The sequence below is a fragment of the Notamacropus eugenii genome, chromosome 5 (genome assembly GCF_028372415.1).
Source record: "Notamacropus eugenii isolate mMacEug1 chromosome 5, mMacEug1.pri_v2, whole genome shotgun sequence".
Taxonomy (NCBI): Eukaryota; Metazoa; Chordata; class Mammalia; order Diprotodontia; family Macropodidae; genus Notamacropus; species Notamacropus eugenii.
In genome coordinates this window covers 266358205-266383805 of record NC_092876.1, presented here as the reverse complement: position 1 = coordinate 266383805, position 25601 = coordinate 266358205, and the positions used below count along the sequence as shown (strand labels likewise).

Genomic DNA, 25601 nt, shown 5'->3' with positions numbered 1-25601 from the left:
AGTTCTTTATAACCGCCCCCACCTCCTTTCCCGTCTCTTATACCTCTCCACATATTCTGTGATCCAGTGACATTGGTTTCTTTTATGCTCCTCACACAAGGGCTCCATCTCCCAAATTCAGGCATTTCCCTATGTCTGGAATACTCTCCCTCCTCATCTTCCCCTCCTGGCTTCCTTCAAGTCTCAGCTAAGATCCCACTTATTACAGAAATCTTTTTCAATCCCCCTTCATTCTATGTTGCCTTCTCTCAGGTGATTATTCCCAATTTATCCTGTATGTGGCTTTTTTGTTCATAATTGTTTGCACATTTTTCTCTGATTGGACTGCGAGCTCCCTGTGAGCAGGGCTATCTCTTGCTTTTTTGTATCCCCAGTGCATATCACAGTGCTTGGCATATAATAGGCACTTAATAGATATTGATTGACTGGTTGACACACTTGTGCACATTAATAGCTGCTCCTTGCAAAGCAGTGTCTTGAGGGACTTGAGCCTATAAGAGTTCAGGTTCACTGATGCTTTGCAACAGCTTCTGCTAATTATTTGGTTTGCAAATATAAAATACCCTCTGAAGCACAACCAGAAATAGATTACCACAGATAGTTGGAAGGAAACCATTTCAAAGAGAAATTACCAGGCTTCTACAGTAAAGAAACTGAGGGTCAGTTTTGAGCTGAACCAATCAATGTGTAGAAGTGAGCAGATTCCAAGATGGCGACTGAATCAATAACTGTAGAAGCAAGGGTTACTGCTGTCATGTTAGATTTTTCTCCAACAGCATCCCACCACCCACAGCCACACTCACACCCCCACACACATACACCCCCAGCATAGAGAGAATACATCAGAGAGTTGATCTTAGAGACAGGAAGACTTGGGTTTAACTTACATCTCTGCCACATCCTGGCTGTGTAAGCAAGTCACGTAAACTCTCAGTATTCTGGGCATCAATCTAAGGCTAGAAGAGTTGACAAAGAAAATTTTTCCCACTGGAATATCCCTATATCAATTAAATCACTGCCCCGATCCCTATCGCCATAGCCACCATAGTGCTGATAACTGAGAGCCCTGAAATGACTGATATCCATTTCTTTAAAAATCAGGGCAAACGTGAATGCACCTGTAGCACATTCATATGTATGGTTTCCTCTCTCTCATTAATGAAATCATTCTTTGAATAAATGCGAAAAGCAATTCATTCAAGTCATATCATGTACTGGCAAGATTGTGGGACTAAGGATCAGATCTTATTCTAGTTTTAGCTATGCCACTAATTAATTGTGTACCTTGGCCAAATCATTTAATCTCTTTGGGCTTCAATTTTTTCATGTCAAATAACAGAGTTAGAGGGTAGCTAGGTGGTACTAGCTACTAAGTACTACAACTAGGTAGTAATTGGAGTACGAGACCAGAGTTCAAATCCAGCCTCAGACACTTACTAGCAATGTGATACTGGGCAAGTCACTTAACCCTGTTTGCCTCAGTTTCCTCATCAGTAAAATGAGCTGGAGAAGGAAATGGCAAATCACTCCAGTATCTTTGCCAAGAAAACCTCAAATGGGGTCATGAAGAGTCAAGACACAACTAAAAACAACAAACAACAACAAACAGAGTAAGACTGGGGAGCTTTTTAAATCTCTTCCAACTTCTAGTCTATGATTCCATGAAATTTGGTATAGGGGGAAAAGACCATAAGAGTAAAGCTCTAGAGTTCTGGGTTACCATCTTAGTTCTGTCCCTAAGAAGCCGCATGACTTTAGCCAAGTCACTGAAGCTTTTGCCACTTCTCTTTTCTTATATAACAAATGTTTGGGACCAAAATGATATGATTTGTTGAGAACCTACTGATATATCTAGCACTCTGCTTGGGACCTTTCCTCACAGAAATTCATCCTCCTTTCAGCTGCCAAAACAATTTTCCTAAAGTGCAGGTTTGACCATGTCACTCCACCCCTCCCTCCCCAAACACTCCCAACACATAAATAGTCAATAATCTTCAGTGACTCCCTATTACTTCTAGTATCACACATAAAATCCTTTATCTTGACATTTTACAACCCAGCTTCTTCTGTCTTTCTAATCTTCTCATGCTTTACTCCTCTCTGTATATTCTATGATCCATCTGACATGGGTCTGTTTGTTATTTCTCTCACCTGACACCCCATCTTCTGACCTATGCTTATAATGCTCAGCCCCCTCACCTCCACCTTCTGGCTTTGAAGCTTCCTTTAGGACAGCTCAGATTCCACCTTTTATAGGAGGTCTTTCTAGGTCTCTTCCTCTTCCCATCTCTCCCCAACTGTCAGTGTCTTCCCTTAAGATCACTTTCCATCTACTCTCATTCTCTCTCTCTTCCCCCCCTCCCCATATATATGTGTGTATGTATATGCATGTATGTATATATACATATATATATTCTCTATAATACACATACCAGACACACACACACGCCCATAGTTGTTCAATAAAAGGCAGAGACTTATTTTGATTTTTCTTTTATACTCCCCCCTCCACCCCCACCCCAATCCTGTTTGTACAGGAGCCTTTTTTGGTGGAAAAGGATCACTCAGTGCTGTATGCCTGAATGAAAAGCAGAGATACTGAGAGCTCGGGAGAAGAGAGATCCTGGTCTTCAACCTCTATCCTTGAAATAATAGTGTGGCTCTAAACTCTCTTCATGCCCCAGAAAGGAAAAATTCTGGGAAGAAACGGAAATGTAGAAGAGCAAGCACCTCTATCAAGTCTCTATCCTCAGGCTACTATACTAGAGGTTTTGGATAATTTCCCCTTGGGTAAGATCTGGGCCTCTCTTAGTTGAGTTGAGATATCTTGATCCCAGTAGGAGAGCTCATTTACTCTGTGCATCATCTGGTATAATCTCATTTATACACCTCTGATTTCTATTTACTACTGGCTTGGATAAATTATTTTATTTGCTATTTGCCACTTGCATTCTTTGGGGAATTGGGACTTGACGAGAAGGGAGTCAAACTGTAGATATATAGCTTGGAGAATGCCTCCATTAAGGGATAGCAATCAGGAGCTCAGCTTGAATGTAAAAATTATCTCCTTTACATTAAACATTTAAGGGAGCAGACAAATATTATTCTAGCCAACCACTCCACTTTTTTTTAAGGAGAACAGAGTGGCTAGCCCTCGGCCCCAACCTCCCACTTCCCCTCTTTTAAGGAATCAAAGTTTCTGTTGGCGGATGGATGGAAGAGACTACAGAAATATCTATCTATGCTTCCCTTTTAACCATATCTAGACAAACCCATATGGACTCACATAACCTACTTGGGTACTACACGCACGCGCGCACACACACGCGCACACACACACACACACACACCCCTTTACTTTCTGTATTCCCAGCACATATCAAAGTAAGTGCTTAATAAATGCTGAATAAATGCTTGTTAACTGACTGAATTTGAAATCATTAAAATGAAGAGTCCTCATTTACTAGCTTACAGTGTATTTGGCAGCATAAGACAAACATGAAATTGCTAAAGAACAATTACAAGATAAGACAGTGCACATTAGTTCTGCATAAATAGTTTATATATTGAAAGAATTCTGAACAAAAAAGTGCTCATAGGGGAGGGAGAGATAAGGCAGGAAAAATTTCCAGAGGAGATAGGTCTTTAAGATGGGAAGTTTTAACAAAGGAAAGGTGGGAAACCATTATGGGTGAGGAAAATCCGTGAGCAAAGACTTTAGGTGTGTGTAAAACATGGAAAGGGGACAATAAGATTGCCCTTCTTAAAGACAAAAGATGATGGTGGAAGATCTGTGGAGAGAGTAGGAAGATAATTATGGGGTACGAAGTGTGGGTAAGGAGAAGATGGGAATATTAGGAGTAATTACTAAATGAGGCTATGTGCTAGGTAGAAGAATTTAGATTGGTTCTAAATAGAAATAGTGAGCTATTCAAAGTTATTAAGCAGTGGATAAAGTAGCATAAATGCCATTTGAGATGATAAAACTGTAGGATGGAGTTAAGCAGTAAGGGACTGGAGAGATTGAGGAGACATTTAATGATCTAGTTGTAAAATGAAACAATGAACTATTAGAAATGGAAAGAGAGGGTAGAGAATTGCTAAGAACTGATAACTGATTAGATGTTTGGAGATACTTAAAAATAATCACTTCATTGTGATATTTAATTGACATCTATTAAATTTCCTTAGGAAATGATAAGAGTCTATGTTGATGTTTTTTTTTTATTCATGTTCCATGATTCACTCTTGTTTAAGTAGGTTAGATTGGGGTTGTTTTAATCAGTCATATCTTCTTTACTCTTTTTTTCCCCACTTTGGTATTGATTTTGATCTTTCATGTGAATGGTTTGATTAAACATGGAAAATAATTCAGAAATAATTCGTGCATCAGTAAGCAGTTGTTTCCCCTCTGTTTCCTTGTTTTTGTTTTGCTATTTGGTTCTTGCCATGGGCAGTGTCCCTAGACTCTTTTCTTAAGAAAATATTTATGATAAATAGACCCATAGTTTCTGTGTATTCTATGTATTTTACAAGATACTTTCCTTTATACTTCTCTATGTCCATCTTTGCATTGAATTTACCAAGTATAAAAGCACAGACTAATTTAATTTGGAAGGTCTTATTGGGTTCTTGTAACATTTCTCCACATTCTAATTTCTTGTTACAGATATTGGTACATAAGCCTTAATTATAGTCATCATGACTTTTTACATATGTTTCATCAAGAGGACTGCACTGAGATGACTAGGAATACTATGGTGATAGATCACAGAGAGAGAGAGAGAGAGAGAGAGAGAGACTGACTTATTAAACACTTACCATGTGCCCGGCATAGTGCTAAGTGCTAGGGATACAAATACAAGGAAAAAAGACAGTCCCTGTCCTCAAGAAGCTTACATTTTAATGAGGGAAGACAAGATAAAAAATATCTGCTCTGAGTCAAGGCTGGTGGGGTGGCATAGTCTGGGTAATGAGGAAGCAGAGGAGAGGGCTGTAGGGCAGAGGTAGCTCCAGGGTGAGAAGGCCACAGCAATGAAATGATGTTTTCTGTGGCCTTTGAATATACAATAAAAACCAACTTCCTTTACTCCGTTATTTGCCTATCCAAGGAAAACTTGTGAAGCTTCCTTTCATTTAGCTGCATTTCCTTTTGTCTTTTGGTTTCCTTTATAGTGAGAATGTCAAGATTGCTATGATTCAGTTCCTCCCTTATTTTTTCCAATTATGGTTCACTGGACAAGGATCTCGCACTTAGCACATTAACAACTAACTAAATTGATGTTTATAGGTGGCCTAAAAATTATGTGATTCTTAGAATCACTTTGGGACTATGACCACTAAAGCAGAAGGCGGAATTTACCCAGGACTGAATTTCCCTTTTTTTTTTCATGGGTTGCTATGGCCAAAAGAATGCATTGCCAAGTGGCAGTTTACTGGTGATGAGCTGGGAGCTTTGTGGAGGAGAAACTGGGTAGGGAGAGACTAGAGGTAGGAAGACCAATTAAGAGGCATTGTGGTCATTGATCTCCAATAAATATTTACCAAATGAGAACTTTTTGAAAGTAGTAGAATAAGACATAGGATCAGATCTGGAACTAGAACACACTTTAGCAACTATCTAAGTCAAAAGCTTCATTTTACAGAAGTGGTACTTGAAGCCCAGGGCAGTTTAAGCTTAAGGCTCCACACACAGTAAATAGTAGAGCCAAGATTTAAACTCACGTCTTCTGATTGCCTGTCCTATTGCTTCTTCCTCTATACTTTATCTCTCCATGAAAAATTCCTATGTGTTATAGAATATGGAATTTTATAGCCCTGAATACATATACACATGAAAATATGTATACAATTGAATTCAACAGTTTAAACAATGCTCTACAGCCATCTCAACCTCTGTAAATACACACACTACACAGACACACACACACACAACACACACAGTATGGGGGCAGCATAATATAGTATACAGAGCCAGGATCTTGAACTCAGGATGATGAGGGTTCCAGCCCTACATCTGATACCATTATGGCTCTTAAACGTTGGACAACTCATATCTCAGCATTTCAGGCAATTCTATGAAGCTAAAAGATGATGGTCAAGTTTTTCCACCTGGAAGTTCCTTATACCAATAAAATCACGGATCCAATCCTTATCCCCTAAATCTTTAAAAGTATTCTTTGTTGCAGCCCCTGTACAGTTATTCTCTAACCCAGAGGTGTCAAACTTGGTGTGGGGCCTGAACCATATTAAAATATAATTAAGAAATATTACACAAGATCAGTAAAAATGCAATAAGACAGGTAACATTACATTTTAAAACTAAATGAATATGTGGCCCCCTGGGATCCTTATATATATATATATATATGGATTCGTGGCCACTATCTGACACTACTACTTTAACCTGCTGCATACCTTGCCTGTCCTGGGGCTGTCTTTTGACAACTTCTTTATATCAAAAGGGCTTTTCTAAGTGTTCTACAATTCATTATTGATGCACCCTGTTACAAACAGAACATTAAATATACATGTATAATTATATTCTGTTGAGAACATCTCTTTCAAGTAATAAACCATCTCAGTACTTACTATTTTAATTTTCATTCATTGAGAAAATCTAAATAATCAGTAAGTCCTGGTAATTGCACTCCTCTGAAATGTTTAAAAAAAAGGGTCAATGTTCTGTTTACAAGAAGGGGCAGTGGGGATGGAGATACTGTTACAAATCTCAAGAAGGGGCAGTGGGGATGGAGATACTGTTACAAATCTCCCTGCACAAGCTCCCATGCTACAAAAGAATTTGCCTCTACAGTCCCAAAGAAAGGTTCAGATCATTCCACTGCCGCTGGAGTGCAAAGAAGCCTGTTCCACGACTGCGGAAAGTTCTCCCTGGCCCTCCACTATCTCCAGTCCCTTGTGAGCATCCCCTGGCCCTGGGTCTGACCTCCTCTCTCTGCTGATGACAAGTACCACGGAGCAGCTTTGCACGTCTCTGTCTCCCCCTCTCCCTCTCTCTCTCCGTTTCCCCTCTCCTCCCTCCTTCTCCCCTAGTCTCCTCTCTGCTTCTCCCCCTCCTCTCCCTCTCTGCCTTTCGCCTCCTCTTTCTCTCCCCTCTTCCCTCTCCCTCCTCCTCCCTTCTTGTAATTAGCTCTGCCCCACCCCCAGCCAGCCTGCGGTCTCTGCAGACTCCCAAGTCACCGCCCGCCACGAGACACCCCGGGCCAGCCTGGGACAGGGCTGCACCCAAAGTTTCCACCAGCCAGCCCTCCCTAGAGCGTCACGTGTCAGCCCCGCCCCTGAACTTGACCCTGATTGGTTCGGCGGGATGGAGGGGGCGGAGTCCCCCGGGCTGGGCAGCCGGACGACGAGGCTGCAAGTTTTCAAACCTCAACTGTAAGACCTGGTTAGGACCTGGTTGCTGTCGCCTCCGTCGCTGCTGCGGCCGCTGCTGTGGCTGTGGCTGTCCGAGCCCAGGTCTTCGCCGCCGGGAGGGAAGGAGAGGACACGTCCCGCGTCCTGGCCTCGCCCAGAGCTTGAGGACTCGGGGTCTCCCCAACGCCTCCGTTGTTTGGCCCGGGACCTAGGGATTTCCCCCGCCGAGGGGGCAGCGTGTGCGGAGAGCCGCCGGTGAGTGTGGGAGGAGGGGAAGGTCCCTCCGCCCTGTCCCCGCCCCCACCAGGGCCAGGGGATCCCACGGTCTGGGGGGGGGGTTCCCCTCCATCCCCCCTCCGGGCTGGAAGGTTTCCCCTCCATGCCCGCGCCCAGCTGGGCGGGGGCAGGGCGGCAGCTTCTCGGAAGGGTCCCGAGGGCCTTCGGGGCTGAACACAGGTGGCGCGAGCTGCGGCTACCGGGGGTCAAGTTCAAGTCCTTGGCGCTTCGGGGCGGGGAGCGCGGTGGGCAAGGTGTGAAATCTTCGGTGTGAGCGTTTTACACCTCGGAAATGGGCAAACCGTGCAAGTCCGGGCTGGATTTATTGTTCTGTTGATTCTCTGGGTTTAACAAAGTGGCTGCGAAAATGTTAATGCAGATTAAATGTGAAAGTGTGCCTCGAATTCTTCCCCAGAGCCGGTTGTTAAACTTTTACCGGCACACCTCTAGAAAAGGGCTTGACAGTTGGCACCCTTCGGTGTGTTCATTTATTTACTGCTCCTTTCAGCAGATCTTGTCCATTCCCCCTATTTCTTTCCCCAAACCCTGAGCTTCTATTCTAGCCTCCTAGCCTAGTATCCATCCCTGAGTCGTGGGGGAGAGAAGGGTAGAGGTGTTAAAGGTTTTCCCCGTGTGTCATCCTTGCCCTCCTGAAGTTCTCAGACTAGGTAAAAGTTAGGAGACAGCTCCCTTCTGCTTGTCATGTTTGTTGGCGCCTGCGTTTTCAGGTCTGTTTACTTAGAATGCACTTTTTCTCCTCGTTGGGAATGTGCACCTTGGGACCGACAAGGTGAGGGGGGACCTGCTTTTCGTTTAATGAGAATTTACTCCCCCTGATGGGTTTTACTTACCCTCAGTCTCTCAGACCTCAGTTCATTTAGTTTTGTTTTCTCTTTCTTGTTTAGTCAGGATCTCTTCGTTTGCTTTCTTCAAGCTTCTCTATAACCGGCCTTTAAATAAAAAGTAACTTTTACTAATAGGGGTATACACAGAAATGTACTTTTGTAAGGGTTTGACTTTGTCCCCATAAAGTTGTTTTCGTTGTCACTCATTTTAGGCAGATAGCTCATATTTGAGTCATCCCAACCTAGAAAATAGAGGGAAAAAAATTAATATATCAGTGTTGGCAGCTCAGTAGTCTTAGTTTTTATTATTTTGGTGGCAGAGAGGCAGCACTTCGTATATTGAGGTTCTGTAAAGAAATCAACTTCTTCCAGTATACCTAAATGCAAAATATTTTAAGTGAATTTCAGTTAAAAAAATAGCAAAAAAAAAAAAAAAAAAGACTCCCCAAACGGAGCCCAGAGGAGTGTATGACACATTTGCTGTTTTGTTTATCTAGTAATGAGATGTACTTAGTGCTAATGAGATTTTAAAGTTTGTAATGAGACTTCCTGGTCTGGTGGAATTGGAATTGGAATCTGAGAACATGGGTTGAAAACCAGACTCTGTCACCTGCTACCTAGGTGACCTTTACTTCTCTGGGTCTTAGTTTCTTCATCTGTAAAATGAAGGGCTTGGACCAAGGGAACTTTGAAGGGCCATTTCCAGTTCTGAAACTGATCCTTTGAGTGCGATTGGTTGACTCTTTTAAGTGGTCATATCTTTTATAAATATATATTTTCACTGTGACACCCTGTTGTATTAAAGGAAACATTGGACAAGGTGGAAAATATGTGAATGAATATTTCATAAATACATTCAGAACCCTTCTGAAATTTGTCACTCAACTTCTGAGCCCAGGAGCATTATTTTATTTAAGGTCAGTAAATTTACTTTCTCACTGAAAGCTATGAGAAAGTATTTTTCAACAATTTTATAGTGTAGCAGTTAGGGCTTATTTATTAATTTTTGCACATTTAAAAATATTTCTTGGCTTATAAATGTTAAAAACATATGTGGAACTACCTTTTTCCTAAGAAATAATGTTACCCCAATTTCCTCTCTGTTGCTGGTAGTTTGATGGGCGTTTTACAAACAAATGATTGTATCTTTTATGTGCTAATATCTCAATTATGGCACACTTACTTTTCATGCTTATCTTTTCTTTATTCCTACACATCTCTCAAATGATACTTTTCCATTTTGTAAAATATGGGCCCAAAAAACTGAAGGCAACTTAAGAAAAAATGGGAAAATGTTATGTGTAATTTTATTAAAGGAATGCTATTTTTTTAAACTTAGAAATATTAATTTTCGGTAACAAAGATCTGGCATTTATTTTTGTGTGATGATTAAATGGTGAATTAAAATGGTTCCGTTAATGACAGCATCAGGTTTGAAGGAAACTCTAGACTTGACGAGTATGCCAAATAATATAAAAGTCTTAAGTCTGATAATTCTATGGTAATAGACATTTTACACTCAGAAGGTTCATGGTTAATCTTGTTCCAGCAATCTTTTACCACTGTTACATGAAACTAGTAATTCTTAAAAGGTTAAAACTGTAGAACTGTATTCTTCCAATACTGGGGATTTCCTTACCCAATCAGTGGCTAACATTTCCTTAATTTTAGCTGAGCTGCCACAAGCTAAAATTTTAGCATGTGTTTTTGGTAGGATGTATGCCTTATAACTTGACAGGGCTCTTCACATTCAATGACATTTAAAAAGTTTTTTAGTGCATTTAGGGATATATCTTAGGTCAACATTGTTAACAGTGTTACTGCCTTTTAGGCCATATGTATGAAATTTTCCTGTTGCTTATGTTTTCAACAAAAGTGGTTTACATTTACCTTGATAAGTTTAATTTCACCTAGTTTATTATTTAGTAATATACTATTATTAAATGATGTTATTGTCAAGAAGATGATCTTTACTATCCATAAGTTTAAAAAATATTACTTCAGTAATTATGCTTTTAATTATTTTTCATCATTAGTTAAAACATATTTATTAATAAGTGAGCAACTGTTAATGTGGGAGAGGAATTGTCTAAATCTGTGGTTTTGTCAGTTTTTTTTATAAACTCACAGTATGCCAATTTCATCTACTGATAGAGATCTGTAATTCATTTTAGTTTTAGAAAGTTGTTCAAGCACTGAGATTAAATTATTTACTCAAAGTCACTCAATCTGTGTCAAGCAATCAACAAGCATATTAAGGATACTGAGAGATAAAAGACAGTCCCTGCCCTCAAGGAGATTACAAGGTACTGGGGAGACTGCTTTCAAACAAATATATGCAAAGCAAACTATATACAGGATAAATAAGAAATAATTAAAAGAGCAAAAGCACTGGAATTAAGAGGGGTTAGGGAAGGCTTCACTACATAGGCTAGATGATGGACGTCAGAGATAATAATAAAACATCCCTGCCCCTAAGGAGCTTACATGCTATCAGGTGCAGCACTTCCATACTTGCCTCTCAGTTAATATGTTGAAGATTTCTTTCCATCTGACCAAGTGTCTGTCCTAGCGGTTCTTCAGTCACAATACTGATTTAATAAGCAGACTAGACATTTTCTCATTTTAATGTAATAGTTTTTTTTTTAAATTTCATTGCTGTCCAATTCCTTCTTATTGTCACTCACCCCTTCACCCCCCTTCCATGTATAATAATGTAATAGGGCAACATTTTTTCAAACTTAACAGTCATATGGTATTAACTTCTTTAAGTTAAGCAGAAATTAACGGACTTAAATTTATAATGTGTACTCTTCTGCTTGTAGTTTTTAATAAGAATAATTTATTGTTTACAGTGGAAACCTGTTTTTTCATGATACTGTGTATTTCTTGGCCTTTATGCATTCCTCAGTTTCTGTCTATCCTGGTTGACAATTATGGTGCCTGTTTCTTCTTCTGAAAGTACTGGAAGAAGAAAGCAGAGTGGCTCACTTTCTTGGCATAGAGTTCAAGGCTGGGGCTGGTTCTGGGGACTTCAGCCCTGGGGCAGTTAACTACCTAAATGGTCAAGCTGGAATTAGTTAACTGAAGTGCTCCTGTATTTGTCAGTGGAACTAGATATACTTTTCTAGTTTATACTTTTCTTAGTGCAGGCATTTTAAAAACTAGGAGATCAAAAATGCTTAAAGAGGGATTGGGATACAGCCTTCCCTTTTTGAGAATCTAGGGGGAAAAAATCACCTGAACTTGTGTCTTCATGGCTCTCTTCCAAGGTTCAGTGCCATTCATTAGCTCTTTTCAATAACTCCTTCCTTGTCTTTCCACACTTATGGATATGTTCTCTGACCACCTCTCCTTTGTGTGATTGGGCAGAGATTTCAGAAAGAGCTCCCTTACCCTTTGTCAAGTGCCAACAGTTCTCCAATACATAACTGTCCTCTAAAACTAAGCTTTCAGGGGATCCCTCAGTCCTATTTATGGCTATTAAAAAAAGGCAGCAGTATTCAAATATGTGTTGCTCTGACTCTAGGTAAAGGTCTCCCTTGCTTTTTATACCCTTTATACTCTTCCTTTGATAACTAGCAAAATAAAAGTGCACAGCAGCCCCTCAATATGATGAATAATCCTAATAGTGCATAAAGATTTTTGGACTTTAGAGTCAGAAGTTGGGGGGCTTAGCTGCAGCACGAGTGGGTGGTATGACCACGGATAGGGTACTTTAACTCTGAGCCTTGGTTTCTTCAGCTGTAAAAGGAGGATAATAATACTTAAAACTGCTTTTATCACAGGATAGGTAGGGGAAATACTTGGTAAACCTTAATGGGCTTTTGATAAATGGTAAACTGTCATTATTGATGGTCTAGCTTGGGAAGGCAATATGCTTATGTAATGCTCTGTAGAGAAATGAAGGCCTCTGATAAGAGTGTAAAATAGTTCTTTATTTAACTGAGTCTTACATTATCAGATAATAGCTTGCATAGTACAGTACTACTTTAACTTCTTGGTTGGATTCTTGGGACTTCTGAATGTGTGTGTTGGGGTTGGGTTAAAACTACAGTATATGCTTGCTGCTTGTAATACTTGATATACATTTCAGTTCCTGACCACCTAACTTCAATCCTAGAATGTGTAAATAGTAGTTCAGATGAGAACCAGTACATATTATTGTCTGGAAGTCCTAGACATAGAAATCTTATCTTGCCTTTTTTTCTTTTTTAATGGAGGGGTAATATGAAGAATTGGTTATAAGGAGAGAATAAAGAATGAAATAGTGAAGTAAGAGGAAAACCAATTTGTTAATTTCCTTATTGTTGCTTTCTACTCTACCTAGTGGGCCTTTTTAATATTTAGCCACAAAATGTAAGTTATAGTCTATATTAGTTAGGCATACTTCTTATTCCAACATAAATCCACATAATTCAACTCAAAAAGCATTTTTATTAAACATTTATTAAGCACTTACCAGACCCTGAGTTTGAAAAGGTAAACATGAAAATAGGCCCTATCCTAAAAGATGTTAAATTTTACTGGAGAAGTCATGTATGTGGAGGGAGGGCAGTGCTTCCGGAATCGGGAGAGGCCTATTTGAATGGAGCTAGGGATACCAAAAAGCAGAAGTGAGGAAAGGAACGCATTCCAGGCATGGGAGGTGGAAGTAGGGAGAGGAAATAGGGATAGGGAACAGCTTCTGAAAAGGGACAAAGGTGGGACATGGAATTTGCCATTCGGGGAACAGAAAATAGGACAGTTTGGCTGTAAGGTAGGGTGTATAATGGGAGGAGTGATGTCAATTAAGTAAGTCTGAAAAGATGGAATGGAGGGCTTGAAATCTCAAATGGGAGTTTGTTTTTTATCCTGGAGGCACTAGGGAGCCACTGAGCTTTTGGAGAAGAATAGTGACATAATCAGGCTTGTTTTGTTTGTTTTAGGAATATTAATTTAGGTCTGCGTGAACGCTGGATTGAAGGAGGAAGGGACATGAGCAGGGAGACCAGTTAGGAGTCTACCACAGTAGTCCAGTTTATTATAAACTCTTAGGACTGTTAGCTCTGACTTCATGTACTCAGGACAAATGGGAGTGGGCCGCTTTCCATATAAAGCCCTCCTAGAAGTATACAGTGTCCATCAACATTATCTTTACAGTGCCTAGCACAGTACTACAATGAAGTTCAGATAAACTTGGTGATAGAGTTTTCTTTACTATAGTTTTTCAAAGTAGTTACCAATTAAGACACTGCTGTTTTATTTCATAAGATTGTCTGGGTCTGTACAAGAGAACTGCTGTATAGCCAAACTTTAGTAGAGTGAGGAAGGCAGCCAAGGCAGTAGTTTTTATGTTTTTGTTTTTGTTTTTTTATGATATTTGGGGAAGGTAAATCTGGAAGTTCTTCTGAGTATTTACTTTTCAAGGCTCTAAATATGATACGGTGTTTTAGGCCTATATGATTAGCAACTCCCCTCCCCTCCCAGTCCTCAAATATATATGTTAAAGGTGTACCCCTACTTGTTCTAGAGCTAAGGGAACACATTTTTCCACAGACAGTACTCTATAACTATACCTTTTGCTACACTTAGCTTCATAATTCTAGGGCTGGAAACCAGGGTGTGCTGGTAAATGTTTAACACCCAGTTTGAGGAGAGGGGAACAGAATGTATGTTTCATGCACTTTTAAATTTAATCTGTATTACTGACATTTTCTCTGTCACTTTCTTAAGTCTAAACAATCAGTAGAACAATAAACCATGTTTTTGTAGCACATGCTGATCTCCAAGACATATACGCTTACACGGAAAATTTAACTACCAGCTCTCTCTGGAGATGATTTGAGCTGACCCCAGCACACCCATGGCTCAAAGGGAGTTTGAAGATGTTTTACATAGTCCAATTCTCTTATTTTACGAATGAGGAAACTGAGGCCCAGAAAGTTAGAGTGACTTGCTAAAATTACTAGTAGTAAATGACACAGCTAGAATTTTCACTTACATTCTGACTCCAGGTTCAACATTCTTTTCACTGCATTCATTGCTATATCTGAATTTATGTTTGTCATCTGCCAACCTGTACATAAAAGATACCATAACATTCCTCACATTGCACTAGTTTTCATACCTGGGCAAATACGATGTGTCAGAAGAGCCATTATAGGGGGAAGGTAACCAATGAGTAGGAAACAGGGTATGGTCCCAATGCTGCAGCTTAAGAAGGATGCTTTCTTAAATTGTTCCCCAGGGTGACAGTGTTGGACAAGCTCAGCCTGAGTAAAGGGAACCTTCTGTTCTAGGCTACTCTTAGACTGTCACTAGAAGACTCTTCCCTTGTGGGTGCAGAGATGGTTTGATTTGGTCTTTCCTGGTTTAGAAGAAGGTATTGCTTCTTAGTGTCATTTAGCACATTAGCAGTAGAAGACAAGTATATTGCATTTGTATTACCAGAATAGCATATAGGGGTGGGGTGGGGGGAACAGGGGATGGGATGATATAGGTAAGTATGGTAGAGATATGTAGGTAGCTGAGAATTTCAGGTCAAAGAAGAATGATGACTACCTTTGTTGGATAATTAGATTGACCACAAGCAAGATGAATAGCACTAGTTCAGGGGTTCTGAATCTTTTTATGTGTCATGGACTCTTTTGATTATTTTCTAAAGCCTCTGGTCTCCTTAGAATAATGTTTTTAAATATGTAAAATATGATTTCAAAGGAAACCAACTTATTTTGAAATACAGTTATCAAAATATTTTTTAAAAAACAAGTTAGCAGATCCTTTAAAACTCACAGAGCTATTTTCCCCAAGCCTGTGAACCATTTTCACCAGGCCAAGAACATCCATAATGCTCACAGAATCAGTAAATGTGGGCTCCAAATACCTGTAGGCTGAGAGAATTCTTGGAATAATTATTTTATCCAAAATATAGCCAGAACTTCTGTCTCTATCTCTCTGAATGACCTTGTCACCACAAAAAGGGGAAGACATAGACAATATCCAGTCTCAGCCTTGGTGTGTGCACTGGGGACAAGACACAGATGCATCCCCATCAGGAAAACTTAGCAGAAAACTTAGTCAACGTGGCTACGACCTTCCCAAGTCCCTGAGGCTTACCTGGCTTGGACTCTCAACGTGGACACAAGCAAATCCACCTAGTGTGTGAGTTCTTAAAAGGGGAAAAATAGAATTTTAAGCAGTGACAGCTTAGGTCAACGAGACTTGGTCTAGTTATATAGTTTTGGTGACTCTTCTAGTGCTTAAAACTGTGCCAGGCCCCATCTGCACCCCTAAACTACTATCAGTGCTATACTTGTTTTAAGGAGCAGCTGGAGTAGACACTGATTTTAGTTGGCCAGTGTGAAGTACTTTTTGAAGACTCAGTCCTGCATCTTCCAGTGCATCAAATAATTTTGCAGTGAGGAAATTAGGAAGAGCTGTGCTCCATTAAACAATTCCCCAATGGAAAAAGGAAGTTTACAGTTAATAGATATAGCTGTTTAAAGAGCAGTTCTTAGACATGTTTGAATACTGAAATTGGAATCATACTAAGAGAATGATGCAGAAGCTCATTGCCAGTAGTCCATGAGCTGTTTGGGGCCACAAAGATATATTTGGATTGAGGTATTTAGGGAGGAGTTAAGTGAGGAATTAAAGAATTCGTGCTTGTGGACTTAGCTGAGTAAATATGTCTTAATTTTAATGTTCAATATTTGGTTGAACAAGAGAGAGGTATGGGCTTGTGTTTGGAAATAAAGTAAAGTGATTAGGGACTTGAATCTATACAACTGGAAGCAAACAGGGATTCCTGGTTCATCATAAACTTGACTTTGGTGGCCCTGACCAAACAGAGAAAATAAGAACTTTCCACTTAGAGAAAGTTCTCTGAGAATTTTACTAATATTTATTAAATGCCTACTTAATAATGGGAAATTAGGTAGGACTTAGTGAGTCAAGTCTGACAAGAAGTAGAACAGGCGCAGAGTGGGAAGACACTAAGGGATTGGATGAATAGAACCTTCCATTCAGTGAAATAGAAGCCCTTGGGATGAATGAACTAAGTGTTGCTTGCTTCTGGGCATTCAGATCAAGAAATGGGCACTACTTCCTTTACGTAAGTCTGGACCAGAGAAAATAGAAAGTTGATATCTCAGAAGTATGGTTGGCATGGTCTGAGCCTCTCATTGGCATGGAAGGCAGAAGGTCATGTGGGACACATCATTTTGAGGGATATAAACATAACAGTATTCAAAGTGGTATCTGGATTCCGGTGGCTGAGATGATCCCAACATTGAGTGGAATTCAAACTACTGTGATTTTTTTTCAAGCACGAACTAACTTTACATAAAGGCTTCTACTTCAGCAATGGTCACATCTCTTAAGTGGAGGATAGAAGGAATTCCCACTGATAAAAAGACAAGGCTTGTGAGGCATCTTTCACAGGAACACACAGACCAGTTCCTTTCTACCGTTCTTATAATTGTCCCTTAGACCTTTAGTCCAGTTCATCCCCTCTGGCAGAGTTTAGTGTTAAGTGAGCAGGAAATGCAGGCACTGTGAGAATGTTGTTGTTGAGTCATGTCTGACTCTTCATGACCCCATTTGGTATTTTCTTGGCAGAGATACTGGAGTGATTTGCCGTTTCCTTCTCTAGTGCATTCTACTGATGAGGAAACTGAGGCAAACAGGGATAAGTGAGTTGCCCAGGGTTACACAGCTAGTAGGTGTCTGAGGCTAGACTTGAACTCAGGAAGATGAGTCTTTCTGACTTTAGGCCTTATACTGTATCTCTGGAGCATTTGCCACTGCTAACTAGGTTCTCCTTGATATGATCTTCTCTCATCTTCCCTGATATTGTGTTCCTACCTTCTTTCCTGTCATCATCTCATTCACAGACAGAGAGCGTTAGAGATGAAGGAATCTTTGAGATCACTGAGTTTAACCTTGACATTTTACAGATCTGTAAGGACCTGAGCATTAAGCGCTCTGTCCAGGGTCAGGTAACTGGAGGCTGAGCCAGGACCAGAATCCAGGCAGCCAAGCTTAATCAATGATCTTTTCCTGTTAGTTCTCCTTGACTGGCTCCTCTTCTCAGGCCATTAAGGTTTGTTTGCATGCTATCTCTCCCATTAAATTGTAAGTTCCTTGAGGGCAGGGACTTTGTGCCCCTTTTTGTATTGTCAGCACCTGGCACAGTGCCTAGCACGCAGTAAAGGCTAATAAATGCTTATTGAGTGATAAGAACAAGCTAAGAAAAAAGTCTCCAGCACCACAGTTTGAAAGCATTGATTCTTTGGTACTTAGCTCTCCTTGTGGTCCCGTTCTCACAGCCATATAGTGACACTGGAAGAACAGTAGCTTTGACTATGCAGACTTTTGCCAGCAGGGTGATATCTCTGCTTTTCAGCATGCCGTCCAGATTTGCCAGTTTTCCTTCCAAGGAGCAAGCGTCTTTTAATTTCATGATTACAGTCACCATCTGCAGTGATCTTTGAGCCCAAGAAGATAAAATTTGATACTGCTTCCATTTCTTCTTCCCTCTATTTGCCAGGAAATGATGGGACTAGTTGCCAAGAGTTTAGTTTTTTTGATGTTGAGCTTCCAGCCAGCTTTTACACTCTGCTCTTTAACCCTCATCAAGAGGCTTCTTAATTCTTCTTCAGTTTCTGCCATCAGAGTGATATCATCTGCATATCTAAGATTGTTGATATTTCTCCTGGCAACCTTAATTCTGGCTTTTTGATTGATCTAGCCTAGCATTTGCATGATTTACTCTGCATATAAATTAAATAAAAAAGGTGACAATATGCAGACTTGTTGTTCTCCTTTCTCAGTCTTAAACCAATCACTTGTTTTGTGTTCGGTTTTAACTGTTGCTTCTTGATCTGCATTTACATTGAGATTAACTGGGAACTGCTAGCTAGAAAGGCTCCCTTAAGGAAGTTAAGCACTAGGTCCCTTTCCTATTGAACCACAAATCATTTATATGCTTCCAGGAGATCCAGATCTTATCTAGATATGATACCCAGTGGCAGTTAACTGTTTTTAATTTTTTCCCCCTCCAAATACACCTAGAGTGAGAAAAACAGCAGACATCCTGTCTTAAAATGAGTAAAAGGAGGCCCAGACCTACCCTCCTCCTGCGTATGAGCAACACCAATAAGGAAGTGTGGGTGGCCTCAGCTGTGGGTCTTCCAGAGTTACTTCTTAGTGCTATCACTGTGAAGAAAAGGTCTTGCATTTGTTTGAACTGATGCAAAGTGAGCAGAATCAGGAGTGCTATTAATACAGTAATAACAATATTGTAAGAAACAATTTTGAAAGACTTAGGAACTTTGATCAACACAATGACCAACCTCACCATTCCAGAGGAGTCATGATGAAACATGCCACCCACCTCTTGACAGACAGGTGATATACAGATTAAGGCATATTTTTTTTGGAGATGACAAATGTAAGAATTTGTTTTGTTTGACTGTTTGTGTTTAGAACACTTTGTTTTTCTTTCTCAATGGGGGAGAAGGAGAGAATGAGGACTTGAAAATAAAATTGAATTTTAAAAAAGTAAAGATCTTGCAGGCTTATGATGACACAGTTAGCTAGACATGAGAGAGAGGTGAGAGTCCAAAATTAAAATTTTCAGTACTATTGGTGGCCAGACTGGGCATATAATGATTCTTGTTCTGTCTGAGACTAGGAGAGATGGCATGATGTGGTGGAAAGAATAATGGAAATTTTTTTTAAAAACCACAAACTAAAATATGAAGGGGAAAGAACTCTGGATTTTAAATCAAAGCAGCCTTCTCATTTTCTACAGTATGGCTGGCAGGGCAAGACACTGCTTCTTTGGACCTTGGACCTTTAAAGTCAAAAGGAACAGAAACCTGTTGGCAGAATAACTGGCCAAAATAACAAGAGTGGTAAAGGATCAGCATAGGTTACAGTGTATTTGCATCACCTTTGCTAGTTGTGGGGTTGGTATTTGGCTAAAGTACTGGAAGAGAAGAAAGGATGGTGACTGCCATCTGTAGGTAATAGACTGACCACAGTCTGGCCCTCAAGACAGATTTGGTTGTTTGCAGATTGAGAATCAGGTGCAGGCCTTCCTATTCTGGAAGGAATGAGTGTATTTTATTTCTGATAACTAGGAAAGCACCCCAAGACATGCTGAGTTCTGTTTGTATTTTCTTTCCTCTGGCTTATTGTGGCAGGAGTTAATTCTGTCCCCAGTGTTAGTGAATATAGTGTGCTGCTACAGATAAGTCTGAGTTCACACCATTCATACTCTCATAGATACATTTCTGATAGCAGTTGTCAGATAATTTGTCATCATAACGCAGACATTTTGAGAGCCCAGATATATTTAGCCCTGACCCCCCTAAAGGAAGAGGAGGAGTTTGAGGTGTTGTAATTTCTGAGAAATGAAAAAAACTTTGCAATTTAACACGTAACTGTTGTACTAAGTTCCATGCTGCAATCAACCAGTCAGTGAGCATTTATAAGCACCTACTGTGTGTCAGGTACTGTACCCCATGGACGCTGGGAATACAAAGACCAAAAATTGAATTGTTCTTACTTTTAAGGTACTTACATTCTCTAAGGGGAATCATATGCACATTATAAATATATAAAGAAGAAATACATACCAGATACATACTTGCTAATTAGGAAGCGAAGATACCAGCAGCTGGAGACTTTCTGAAGAAGGTAGTCCTTGAAGTGCATCTTGACTGAGGTGTGGGACTCCATGAGGTGGAAGTGAAGACAGTTCATTCCAAGAGATGAAGGGCGGCCAGTACAATAGTGCTCTTTATTCTCTAAGAGGACTTTGACATCAGGAAGGTGATGCCATGACTTGCAGTTGGCTTGGATTTAAGCAAAGGAGGGTTGTGCAAAATCGCCAGCCTCACTTTCTCCTTGGGTCCAGTGGCAAGATTTAGATCAGAGTGACTGGAGATGGCCCGCAATAGTGCCCAGATGAAATGGAAGAGAAAGTAGTAGTGTGTCTGTGAGACTCGAAAGATATGTGGGAGCCACGTTGTAAAGGGCTTCAAAAAACAGAGCAGTGTGTTTATTTTATCCTAGAGGCTATAGGGATCCACTGGAATTTACTGAGTTAGAGGAAAGGCTAAGTCAGATCTGAGCTCAAGGAAAATGACTTTGGCAGTTAGGTAGAGGATGCAAAGGAGTGTGTGGAAGAGGTTCGAGGCAGGGTAACTTATTAAGAATCTGTTGTAGTAATCTAGATATCGGTAACTCTGAACTAAGAATAGAGAGAAGGGGTTAGATGGGAGAAGTATAGCAAAGATTTCAGTATATTACCACCTTTCCTCACATAAATTAATCTCGTGGTTTAAAAGTGGCGGGATCTACAAGTGAATACAACACAGATAGTGTATGGTTGCATGTACAAAAAATGACCTCATACCATTTAATTTTCACTTCTATCTTTCCTCAGCTTGAAGCATGAAGCTTAGTGTTATTTTGTTTCAATTAGAGTCCAATCATTATTCCGAACTGAAAGAGGAAAATGTGGTGGCGTAGCAGAAAGTGCTGGGTCTAGATTCAGAAGGCCTGGGTTCACGTACCAGCTCAATTACTGCTGTGAGACCTTGGACAAGTCACTTCATCTTCCTGAACTTGAGTTTCCTTATATGTAGAAGGAGAGGCTTGGGGTAAATGGTAGGCTGAATAGATGGAAGGACTTTTGAGAATATAAAGGGTGTTTTCAGGTATTTTATTTAGTTATGTTCTGAAAATGAATAAAGCTAATTAAGTCTACAGGCATACTTTTTTTTTTTAAATCCCCTGTGGACTGAAAAGGTGTTAGATTTTTTTTTTTGGTTTTGTTAGTCATATCTCATGACTATATTTGGAACCATACAATGTAACTCATATCCTGTCTCTGTGAGATAGCATCGTATTTTATAATTACATTTAAGTTGGTATGTCCTGTATTTTTTTTAACAGGTGAAAATAAGCAACTAGAGAAGAACACCTTTATACTCAGTATGTCCAGAAGAAGATTTGATTGCTGGAGCCTTTCAGGTCTGCTGTCTACATCTATCCAAACTCCAATAAAGACAGAAAATTTTCACAATTTTTACATGCTCACATCTAAAGAGCTCGGAAGGTAAGGAAACTGCTGAATGGGAACCAGAGATTAGTATCATTTAATTAAATAAAGTGATGGCATGGGATTGTTTTTTTAAAACTATTGTTTCTATAGTTGTGCTCTTTTTCATTTCTTTCCTTTTTTAAAAGGAATTCCTTTTAGAACACTTGTGGACGTGAATTGTAGTGGTAAATTACAGGATTTGTTTTTCTGACACGATCTGAGGAATAGTTATTCCTTCCACATCACGATTTTTCCCACTGCAGTTTTAATATTTCACAGGTCAGCATAAGAAATTAAATGGGAATTTTGGAGTTTTGCAAAAGCTGCAAATGAGATGCAAAGGCCTGCAGATGACACAGAAAAAGTTTAGTAATTTAGAAATGCATAAAATATATGGATAGTATTGTATAATACCAACATTTCATCTTTTCATATCATGATAATTCAGACTTCTTCTTTGGTACAAAAGGAGGGTCAAAAAATTTTATACAGACTTCCCATATCTTGGTGACCACTGACCCCCTAACCCCTATGATGTATTCTTAACTGTTAAAGTCATGGCCTTAACTATTTGTCTACCTGTGTAACAATGCCTCTAGAAGGAGTCCTATAGGAACCTAGGTTATGGATCCCAAAATGAAACTCTACATCTTTCAGTCATAAAAATGTGCAGACAACGACATATAAGGGAGACTATTTACCTGATATCCCAGGAAATAGACCTAGTGCATTCTATTTAGTTGAAAAAAAAAAAAAAAGAACAGAAAGAATGATGTTCTTCTAGTTTACTTTTCCTAAATATGTTAACATAGCCTTTAGTAGTGTGTGAGAGTTTGTTTTGGGAGGTTTTTTTGCAGTTTTTTGTTTTTTGGTTTTTTTTTGGTAACTGTAATGGATAAAGAAGGAGGATCATTTCAACTTAACAAATGATAAATGGAAACAGAACTGCTTAGCTTTTCTTTGCTTCTGTTTGCTCATTAAGGAAAATTATCTTTGACTTGAAAATATTTGAATAAAATAACTAATAAGAAGTTGAACCCAAAATAAGAAGGAAGAGAGTAAGAAAGCAGCTAACTGTCCTTGATCATAGAGTACTAAAAATATTCGCAGATGTGATTTGAGTTGTAATTTGTAAAAATAGAAAGGAAGAGTATAATATTGCAAGGTAGAGTCAATGGATCTCTGACAACTAATTGAACATATAAAATGGGGTTAGAGGAATTAGCATAAGGAGTATGTCGATAAATGTTTAACAATTGTAGTTCAGTTTTGGGACATGTTGAATTTGATGTACTGGTAGAACATTAAGGTGGAGTTATCTAGCAGATATTTGCAAATCTGTAAAGTTGGGTCTGGAGTTCTGGAGAGAATTCAGAACTGAAGATTATATTTGAGAACCCTTCCTATAGAAGTAACATTGAAGCTATTGGCATGAATGAAGCATACTAGGGAGAGAGCTTAGACAAAGACAAGAAGATAAACGTTGAGGAAAATAATCCTTAATGGGTTGAGAAGAGGAAGCTGTCAGGGCGACCTAGAAGGAAAAGGACATGGATTAAGCTTGGCTGCCTGGATTCTGATTCTGGCTCAGCCTCCACCTGACCTTGGACAGAGCACTTAATGCTCAGCTCCTTACAGACCATATAGATGAGTTTCCCTCATCTGTAAAATGTCAAGGTTAAAGTCAGTGAGCTCTAAAGTTCCTTCATCTCTAATGCTCTCTGACTGTGAATGAGATGATAATAGAAAGGAAAGAAGCTAGAAACAAAATATCAGGGAAGATGAGAGAAAATCATATCAAGGAGAGCCTAGTTAGCAGTGGCAAGTGCTCCAGATATACAGTATAAGGAAGATGGATGATTCTCAGATTAAGGAAAGGTTATGATATTTGGAGATGAGATTAGGACTCTTATCAGCAAGCAGTTTCAGTAGAGTTGTAGGTTTAGCAACCAAATTGCAAGGAGTTCATGAGCATATGCATGGTGAGGAAATTTCTGCTTTGGAGTAAGAGTAGTCTTGGCACTGACATGTCATGTATGAACTGCTGGCACAAAAGCATAGAAGGTTTGAGGGACAGTTTTGTTTTTCAGCACTGGGAAAACCTGTAAGAGATGGAAGATATAGAAGAAAGAAGTGGAGGGTCAACGTTGGAATAAAGGGATAGTTTCAAGGCACAGGGGGAAGGATTAGGAACTTTGGAATATTTTGGCAAATAGAAGTTTGAGAGATTTAGAGCACTTAATCTTTGATAATGTATAATGGAACCATTAATTAAAGATGTTTTGTTTTTACAGATGAGGCATCTTTAGTAATGGAGAATCATTGGTTTAAGATTAATGTGTAGTTTCAATATACTTATATATTTGTACCTGTTTAGTAAAGAGATGGAAAGTGATTAACTTCTCCATTGTATTTACTCATTCTCGCCTCCCACAAAAAGAAAAACCTTCTTATCATTTAGTTAGGATAGGGTAATAATTCCTGAGTGAAAACTGATTTTTTTTTAAACACTGATATATTGAAACTTCTGACACTTCTTTGATGAACTTTTAAGATATTCTTTAAATTTGTTTACCAAATTCAGCTGGCATATGGACCTGGGAAATAGAAATTAGGATCTTGTTGCCGTTAGTATTTTTGCATATTTTTAAGTGCAGATACATACAGATTCAGCGGGTGATGCATGATAAAGCTTTCCATTCAAGCTGTTTTTCATTCCCATAAAGTATTTCAGAAAAGAAAAACATCAGTAAACAGAAGGAAAACATACAGAAGTTACTAGTGAAGTTTCAAGTATTCTTAAGAAACTTGAGCTGTTCCTGTTTTTTAGAATATGTTGGGTAAAGTTTAAGGTTTTTTTTTTTTGTTAAGTGAGGCAAGTTTTCATAGAACTTCTTGTGGTTGGAAGGGCGAGGCAGATTCAGAAATAAATGTCAACTTCCTTTGTGGGTTTTTTTTGTCTTTCAAATTTTATTGTGTATTGTAGAATGCTGTAGACTAACTGCAAGGCAATTTAGCTGCTGAGTGCCTGAGTTGAGGAATATTGTTAAGAAAAGACTTTTAGATGCCAAGTTAAGATGTGTAATTCATTTTACTTATTCCACCATTTTGCAATTAAATACAGAATAATTTATTTTAGGAGCAGGGTGCCATTTAACACTTTTAAGATGTGACTAGCATTTCAGAGTTGAAGGAAAATGAATTACCTGGCAATACATTACCTGACATTTTGACAAAAGCAATTTAAATAACATAATTTAATAGCATGTAAATGAAAATTTTAGCTTTGGTGCCAGTCTTCTGATTTATAAAATAGAGATGGGAGCAGACCTCTGATTTCATGATATGGGGCACTCCCAATAAGGAAACTAACTTCTTATGCTGATTGAAGGAGAATTTAAGTAATTTGTCTAGGATCAAATAACCTTATTTGCTAGAGTTGGGACTTGAACCCAGGTCTTTCTGATTTCAAGGTAGGCTCTCTAACTACTTCACCATAAAAAATATTCATCGTAAAATGCAACTGCAAATATCTACAAATAAAAATTTGAAATTTTTCCGAGAAGGTCTTATTTAGGGTTAGTGATCCTAAATTACCCAGTACCCTTGCACATAGTAGGTCTTTAACAAATGTTTGTTGAATTGAATAGTATCAAAATCTTGGCCCAGTTATGATTTGCTCCAAGCATCTATGTGGTGAAGTGGATAGAGCACAGGCTTGGAGCCAGGAAGACCTGAGTTCAGCCCTGTCCTCAGACACTGAACCTGGGTAAGTCACTTCCACCTCCATTTTCTCCTAATCTGTAAAATGGGAATAATAATAGCAGGTACCTTCTAGGATTTTGTGAGGATCAAATGAGAGGATAACTGTACAGCACTTAGCAATGTGTCAGGCATATTATAAGTACTGTATAATGTTAGTTATATTATCATTCTCATCATCATTATTATTGCTAATATTTAGTTTTCAAGAATGTTAAACCTGTTTTTTTTTCTTCCTGAAACTG

General features: G+C 39.2%; 1 protein-coding gene across 2 annotated transcripts in view; it reads left to right on the top strand.

Annotated features, from left to right (window-relative positions):
• The first annotated feature begins 7503 nt into the window (after positions 1 to 7503).
• Positions 7504 to 25601, top strand: part of STK17B (serine/threonine kinase 17b) — a 36456-nt gene continuing 18358 nt past the window's right edge. Inside the window, exons 1-2 of one of the 2 annotated variants that reach the window (XM_072612734.1) lie at positions 7504 to 7629; positions 21447 to 21609. In XM_072612734.1, the coding sequence (XP_072468835.1) occupies positions 21488 to 21609 (122 nt within the window). In that variant the 5' untranslated portion in view covers positions 7504 to 7629; positions 21447 to 21487. The other variant, XM_072612735.1, reaches the window with a different exon arrangement.